The sequence below is a fragment of the Xyrauchen texanus genome, chromosome 19 (assembly GCF_025860055.1).
Source record: "Xyrauchen texanus isolate HMW12.3.18 chromosome 19, RBS_HiC_50CHRs, whole genome shotgun sequence".
NCBI lineage: Eukaryota > Metazoa > Chordata > Actinopteri > Cypriniformes > Catostomidae > Xyrauchen > Xyrauchen texanus.
The window spans coordinates 36229092-36237906 of NC_068294.1; the positions used below are offsets into that span (position 1 = coordinate 36229092).

The 8815-nt window shown below is 36.2% G+C and overlaps 1 protein-coding gene across 1 annotated transcript; it reads right to left on the reverse strand.

The window, feature by feature from the left end:
* Nucleotides 1–560: 560 nt before the first annotated feature.
* On the reverse strand, nucleotides 561–5485 carry LOC127659938 (fructose-bisphosphate aldolase B). The gene is made up of 9 exons (XM_052149939.1): nucleotides 5341–5485; nucleotides 4519–4631; nucleotides 2381–2592; nucleotides 2087–2141; nucleotides 1843–2003; nucleotides 1618–1701; nucleotides 1358–1532; nucleotides 1077–1276; nucleotides 561–908 (listed from the first exon to the last, which is right to left on the reverse strand). The coding sequence occupies exons 2-9, from the start codon at nucleotides 4628–4630 to the stop codon at nucleotides 813–815; spliced, it is 1095 nt and encodes a 364-aa protein (XP_052005899.1). The 5' UTR covers nucleotide 4631; nucleotides 5341–5485; the 3' UTR covers nucleotides 561–812.
* Nucleotides 5486–8815: the final 3330 nt, after the last annotated feature.

An 8815-nucleotide genomic window follows, 5' to 3' on the forward strand; every position in this document is an offset into this window, starting at 1 on the left:
ATTTGGATCTCAACCTTCGTGTCTCGGAGCAGTTCGTAACACCTGTTTTGTTTATTTAATATATTTGTTATACATTATTTATACAATATGTTTTTACATTATACATTTGTAATTTAAGTGTACAAGTGCAGATTGGTCAAGTGTTCAATAAATGTATTTGTTGAGAAATGTTGTCTATCTTAAGTAATTATGTGTGTTACATTTTATCTTACAAACCTTTCAAATAAAAGGTTCAAATAAGAGGTTAAAAACAAGCACATATCGGCCACAATAAATCGGCAGCATTAATCGGCAATCGGCCGACCCGGATTTCAAAAGATCGGCATCGACCTGAAAAAAAACAATATCGGTCGACCTCTAGAAAGGACAGCAGCAGATGAAGCAAGGAAGTATAACCTGCATGACATTTTGGTCCTTTTCAATCCAGGTTGCCATATGCAACTCATCATTCAACAGCTCATTTCCAGCTGACGTCAAATACATAATCACAGACCATTTTGATTTTATCTTACACCAACTTACAAGTTGATCCTTAGTAAGGTGAAAAAACAAAAACAGTATAAAGAGGACATTTTATAATTTATTCCAAAATGAAAGCCATCATCCCATGAATAAAGGCTCATTCCACACTGGTGTTAGTTAAATCCGGCTGAGATACGATGATTGACATGTTTGGTCACATTAAAGTAGAAAATGAATGTACATTTTTCATTTGGATATTACACAAGTGTACACTTCAACGTAGTGTTAGGTCCTCTTCAGTATAGTTGGTATCTTTGCATGCAATTCAGCTATATGATGGGCTGTTTTGTTTAGTAGACATAGCTTGCGGTAAAGAGGGACTGTGTGGATGCTTTATCAGCCTGGCCTGAGGGTTTGTATTCACCTTTTGAAGCCAGACCATTGATCTGAAGGGAAACCATAACAAAAATCAATATATGCGGTTCCTGACTTCATTAAATATGGCTGAAACTAACACAACACAGTGATGCACAATATAATTTAAAATGTATAAGAAATGTTTGACTATGATAATTGAAATTGCCCACATGCTCCGTATATTCTAAGTTGGTTACCTTGGCACGTGTGACAAAGGCATCCTGTGCAGCCTTCTTGTTCGCTGCCTGTCCCTTCCACGCAGCAAGAGCTGAGGCCTGGAGAGCACGACCATAAGAGAAGGTCAGCTTCCAGGGTTTGTGCAAGGGAGCCTGGTTAATGGCGTTCAAATTCAGAGAGGCTTCTTCTTCACTCTGGCCACCAGAGAGGAAGCATATGCCTGAGGAGCAAAAGAGAGATGTTAGAAAAATGAGATAAATCTAAAGAGCATTTAAATGGAGACCTTCCACTGAGGACCAACCTGGTACAGCAGCTGGCACAGTGCGTCTAAGAGCAGTAACTGTTGCCATGGCAACCTCCTGTGGGGTGTACTTCTTGGTGCAGGAGTGTCCAGCAGTGACCATGTTTGGTTTGAGCAGAGTGCCCTCCAGATACACATGGTGGTCAGAGAGAGCCTTGTATACAGCCGCCAGGACCTTGGATGTGATTTTTCAGGAATTAAATTCATTGGGTAACTTGTTTTTGCTCTGCTTTTAGTATTTATTCCTGAAGAAAACATACCTTCTCAGAAACATACTGGCACCGTTGCAGATCATGATCTCCATCTGGGAGGATCTCAGGCTCTACAATAGGCACCAGGCCATTCTGAAAAAAAGATTGATCTAGTAGACTTGTATTTTTTAAACCAGAATAAAAAATAAATATCTATAGTCATGTGAAAGGTTGTTTTTGAATTATGGAAAATTAATAAGATTCCATAAACAAAGCACATTCTGTTGGATATACCTGTTGGCAAATGCTGGCATATCTGGCAAGAACATTTGCATTTTCAGCAATTGCAAGAACAGAGGGGCTGCTGTCGGAGATCTTAAGTACACAACGCCACTTGGCAAAATCACATCCATCCTTCTTGTACTGGGCACAGCGTTCAGACAGACCATCCAATCCTAGAGAATAGCAAAAAAAATGGTTTAGTATTAAAAGTTAGGCTAGATATTTCATGTTATTTAAGAAAAAAAACAAGTTTTACCCTGTGTTGTTGTCTCTCCATCCGTTCCATTCAGTCCTGCTGTGCCTTTGTCAACCTTAAGCCACAAAAGCACAATTAATCCTTTGATTCATTATCTGCGAAAACTTTTCTAGCGAGAGGACTTTGTGCTTGTATTCAGAGAGATAAGGCAACCAGGAGAACTCTGTGATTAGTTTGGTTACCAAACCATCTGTACATTTACAGCAAGCATAGAAATGTATAATCACATGAGTTTATAGCAAACACAAACGAGTTCACAACACGATTTTGTCCTCAAAACATCTGAAAACTCACCTTGATACCAACTACAATGCCCATATCCTTGATGACTTTAGGAAACAGAACCCCCTTGTCTGATTTCTGGTACAGTGTTTCATGGAAAAAGATGACACCCCCCACACTTTGAGAGATGGAAGCATCGACCGAGAAGAGAAGGTCACGAAAGCTTCGGCGGTTTTCTTCAATGTTCTCCACATTGATCTTCTGAAAACGCTTTTCCATTGTCCCTAAAATACGAAACAAACATTTAGGGATCTCTGGAAAGCAAGCTTGATATGACGTCTTAAAAAATATTTCATTATTGCTCTAGCTGTCAAGGTGACAGGGAAAATACAATAAATCCTTTAAGATAACAAAGTGACCGATTTAAAAATGTGTATGGTACTATCCAACTGTGGTTGGTATTTGTATGACATATTGCATTAATGTATTCTGATATAAACTCCGAAACTATGGAGTTATTACGTGTACCACAATTTTGCATGCACAAAATAATATTTTGAGAGCACAACAAATTTTCTGCATGCGCAAGATGATATTTTGTGTAGGGATTAACCGATACCACTTCTTCTCTTCCGATCCGATTCCAATATCAGAAATCTCAGTATTGGCAGACACCGATCCGATACCAGTGTTATTTGTTTTGCATAATCAGTTTAGAATATATTTACATTATTGTGTGGAACTAATTTGTAAACAAATGATAATACTATATTATAATAGTAATATATATTTATATATTTCAATCGTGCACCTTTTGTCACAGATCCACCAGTCTCTCTCTCTTTCTTCCTCACTGCTGTCAGCGCTCACTCTCCCCTGAGTTCTGATTACACGCACCTGCATATATACCTATATACACTTTGTCTGTTCTCATCGATAGTATCTTTGAGACTCCACACCTTTCTACTATGTCAAACATACCTGTGTCTTCATTATTGCCTGCAAGTGTCATAAGACTGTTGTGAGTTATCTGTTTTTGTGTCTACACCCAGTCTGGATATTACTCACCTGCTGTTTGCCACTGCTCAACTGGATTTACTCACAATGTTTACATTATTGTTTCAATCATTTGTTCAATAAACCCGGCAACTGAGTTCATATCTCTGCATCCATGAGTCTCTCCATTACACTTTTAACTTTGAAAAATGCTCACACTTTTATTTTGACATTCTGAACTCTCTAGGAAGTCCTGTATGTGTCTGTTTGTAGGAAAGTTCACAGTAGTTTAATTCACTTCTTATTCAAATTCTGGTAAAAATGTACCTCTGGTGCTGTTGTAAATGCCTATAAGTGAAATAAACTATTGAGCATCTACATCTAAGATGTTGTTCGCGAGTAGCGCTCAAATACAGCGCACCGCGTGATGTCTAAAAATAGCCACAGCTGTGTGTAAACAGGGCAGTGCCATTCAATAACGCACTGGAGCTGCGTGTGCATTTTATATATTATTAAACACAGCTTTTTGTGATTCACCGAGCTATTGCACCTCTTCATGTGGCTTTGAATAAAATGCACGAGTCGTGTGAACTACTTTAATTGTGTTTTTATTGTTCTTTTATGTCATTTTTTTGGGCTTGACAGTAACGAACATGACTAACACACAGTATTGGATTTGGATCGGGCTCGTCGGACCGATACCTGATTAAAAACGTCAGTATCGGAGCTGATACCGATCCAGGTATCGGTGCATCTCTCAATTTGAGCATGCAAAAAGATTTTCTGCATGCAGAGTGGGTAGGAGAATGCAAAGTGTTAGAATTCTGAACAAATTCACATTCAAATAAACTTTATCCAAGTGCAAAATTTAATTTATCTTTGCAAGAAGATGCATTGCTTTACAAAACTTTCACGTTTTCAAGCAAAATGCAAAATAATCATCTTGTGCTCAAAATATGATCTTGTGAGTGCAGAAAATTTTTTGTGCGCTCAAAATGTCATCTTGTGCATGCAAAATAACTTATTTTGTGCTCACTTTCATCTTCCACGTGCAGAAACGTTTTTGTGCACTCAAAATATCCTCTTGCGCGTGCAGAATTTTTGTTTTGGACAAAATGTCATTTTGCATGCGCAGAACATTTTGTGCGCTCAATAAATTATTTTGCGCGTGCAGAATTGTGGCACATATATAACTCCATATGAAACCACATTACCTGTGGATTCATCTGCAGCCAGGATGCCTTTTCCAGGAGCTACAATGCGCTGGGCAATTGTGGCAAGCTCCTGCTTCTGCTTCGGAGAGAGAGATGGATACTGGTGAGTCATCCTAGGAAAAAGAGGGGGGAAGAAGTAAAATAATTTAATAAGCGACAAATACCAAAAACTTTAAATTCTGTTATTTAGTTCTCTGGGTTCTTCAACAGTATCTGTAAATATTTGGCCAAACAGCTGAACTTTAGTCCTGAGAAAGATAGTCTGGCTCCTCCCACTGAACAAACAAGACCAGGGTTCAGTTCGAGCTGTAGATTTTGTGCCAGCAAGTCTCATGCAACAAGTTTCGCGCAATAACATTAAAAACTGTACAGCCGTGCTCATATCTGCATGTTTTAATATTATTATTATCATGTTAATTGCCTCCCTTTTTCCACAGTAAACGAAAATACAAGTTGCATGCATAAACTTCTGCATTCATCAAGCACGTGATATGCAAAATCCATTGTCTGCGATGAAATTAATTGTTTTATCTGACCAATATATAACCAAGATAGTTCTAAAAAATAATTTGCATTGTGTTACAGTAAATGTGCATTCATTAATCCAAAGCAGACTGCAGCTGCGCACGCGACATCATGCATGACACACCTCTGCTGCACAATTTCGAAGTACAAATGCACATTCACATATAAAGAGATTTATCAGTAAACAATTTCCAACAACTTCATTGACTTCTACAGTATGATATTAACAATAACTTAGTATATTAGTATATTGTGCAAGACAAATAATAAGACTAATATATAAATAACCATCCTTACTTGTTTGATCTGAAGGTGAGTAGCGCTGTATAATAAGAATAGATGAAGTTGCTTCTCCTCACTTAGGCCGCAATTTCAAAGGGTCAGGACGGAACTAATCGAACAACGTGGTATTTATTTGAGCCGAGAGGAGAGGCTGGACAAAGTACGCAGCCTCCAGTAACGCCATTGGCTGGGATATTTAAGGGGTGTGTGAGAATGTCTGCATATGTGGATTTTGACAGAAGCCTTTTAACCCCAAATGTTCCAAAATACAGATGTATCCCTAATTAGAACATCAGAACTTTCATAGTCATAGCCTACAGTTTTTTAATTACTTCACAAACGCTCAAGTAAACAATGCATTATTTAATCAATCAAGTTAAGCCCAAGGTTGCCACACATGAAATTTGAGATAACATAGAATTGCTTTTCAGGTTTCTTTAGTTTCCTAATTGTCCTGCTCAAAGTCTAGGTGCACATTGCAACCTTTATGTGTAACACACACTCTTTGTTCCCTATCTCGATATTGTAGTGTAATACACATAAGACTAGAAATGTAGTTCTTAGCAATAATCCAACCATTTAATTGAAACTGTAGGTTATTATAGATCCTGAAGATCACATCATAAAAGGTCAATTGTTATTATAAAGGCTTGTTGGCACAAGGTGTTCTATTAAAGGACAATTCCTGGTTCAATAATGTTGATTACCACACAAAATAATTTCAACTCGTCCCTCATTTTCTTTCTAAAAATAAAAAACTGAGGTGGCACTAATGCACTTACGATGGAAGTGAATGGGCCTATTTTTGAAAAGGGGTTAAAGGCAGAAATTATTAACTTTTTATTTGATAAAAGAACTTACATTAATCCCTCTGTTGAAACATATTGTAAAGTTGCTGTAAATCATTATTAACTGGGATAACAAGGGTTAAAATGTTCCGTCGTCATGTCAACAAAGTTATAAAATTGGATGTACTTTACACAGGAAACGTTAGTAAGCAATTTTATCACATTAACATCATGTTAACACACATATTGTTTACAGATTGTGTCTATACTTTTGATACGGTGACTATTTTTACTTTTACTAATCTGACCCATTAACTTCTACTGTAAGTGTCTCGCTGTAATCCAGATTTTATTTGATTTTTTAAGTAAAGGAGGGACAAATATATTTTGTAGTAATCAACATTATGCCATAAAAGCTGCAAGAGCTTAACTTGTATTGAACCCACACTGTTAAAGACTTTCTCGTCAAAAAACATTAAAGAACTGGAAGCAGGGTTGCCAGAATTTTACTGTAAAATTAACAGCGTCTTGCTGTTGCTGAAATGAACAGCTAGATACTGTTTTTACAGCTACAGTATACAATTGTAATTTAGAAGCATATAGCTGTCAAATGACATACTATCTACTGTTGTTGAAATAAACAGCTGTGTTCCCAGCATGCACTGCGGCATGAAGAAATTACTTCGGTTTTTACTATTTACTGGTTTATTTTGATGTTGTTTTTGTTGTAGTCTAAGTTACTTGTATTTTAATGTTCAGCTTTTACTTTTTTACATAAAAGCATGTTTGTTAATTGTCACCATTGCTGCGTTTTGTAGGCCGAAAGTTGATTTCTGTGTATGTCAATGGATCAATTTGGAATTATGTTGTAAGTTCATCAAACAATTTGCTGGTAATGTTTTGCTGAATTAACCTTTAGTATGTTTTATGTGTAATGCATCACTATTGCCACATCTAGTAACATTTGCAAGGTAGGATCAGATGTTCAATCTGACCTTAGATTTTGTCATCCAAGCAGCACAGTGCAACACCTCGAATTTTATTTAATGGACTGATAATAATAAAGAATAAAGAATAATAAAGATTTGATAATGATGATTAAGAAGGTCCAAGGTGCCAGTTTAAGAGAACACTAATCACCATAATGGTGACTTAAAACAAAACACAACTATTGATAACAAATCAACAACACTAAATAAACAAAGACTTCTATTAAGCCTGAATAAAAACTTTTGTATGTGCTATTTATTTATTTATTTTACATTTTTTGTGGCCCCAATGTATTGCCAAAGCATTGCATTGGGCATTATGAGTATTTCACCATTATAACCCACAATATAGCTTTCACCAGGATGATATCATTATTTTGAATGTTCATTTTCCCCTAATGCCTTGCATAGAACAGATATTTACCGTAAAACTAGTCACTTCACAGTGAGCCTGTTCTTGATCTCCCAGATTGCAACATTTGAACAGCAAACTACTGTATTTAAGAATCTATTCATTCAATTAAGAATTGCTGTAATTGTTTACAGTGCAGAATATTCCATTAACTGTGTTTGGATGTGTGACCATTAGAAGAAGGGCTTTAATTTAAGCTCAGAGGACCCTAGCCTGCAGTGAGGACTGAAAAATAGCATTCCATTTATGCTTGAAGAGTAAACTACCAATTAAATGAAATAAATATTATGACCCATAATTTTAAAACATTTCTAGTGAATTAAGAGTAACATCCTCAGTTGGCATGAAATTATGCAATTAAAATAAAACAGAGAGTTGAAAATTAGATTAAAATTCTCTAGGAATAATTCTTCTAAAACCCTGTATACCTCTCTGTGTAGGTTTGCGTGTGTCAACAAACAAACTTGTTTTACTTGAGCTGTTAAGACACCAATCACAAAATAAAGGAAGGTGGTAATCTTAAAGGGGAAATTTCACCAACAGCAGTTGATTAAATCAGTTTGGCAGACAGACAGGACAGGTTCTGAGTCAATGCATTTGGGACAGGGGAGTCAGGCCATTGATAAACACACTGCATGATGATGTAAAGAAAGACAAAGACGTGCACTGACGCACAGGCCTTTGCACAGCAAGAGAAAAAAACAGGGAGTTTCACAACATGAACTCTGTATTCAAGGCAATGGTCTGAAATTTAGTCAGGGACAGAGTCCAAATAGCACAATCTCATGCACATAACTTTAAAGTAAACCTAGCACAGACATAAAGAAAAAGCCAATATACCAGATACAAAAAGCAAGACTTATGAGTATTTCACCATTATAACATTGAAATTGTTAAACACACATCACACAACATACACAATAACTATTGTACACAAACATCTTGACATGGGTTATTTTTAAGAACTGACCTGTCCACTACTCTAGGCCTACTTTGATACTTTGCTGTGCATGTTGTGGATTATTTAAATTTTCACATTAATAGATATAATTATTCTTTAGCCATTTTTACCCTAATCATTGTATATTACTGTTTTTCCATTGTACATTAAGTGGTATATCTTATTGCACTATAGCTTTCAAAATATGTTTTTTTTTTCTTGTTCATAATCTTTTTTTATGCTAAATAGTGCCATCTGATTCATTGTGAATGCCCAAATGTTCATATTTTATATGAATAATGAATAATTAATCATATTAATGAACGAAGTTGCAATGCATTGTATTGTAACTTCGCTCAGT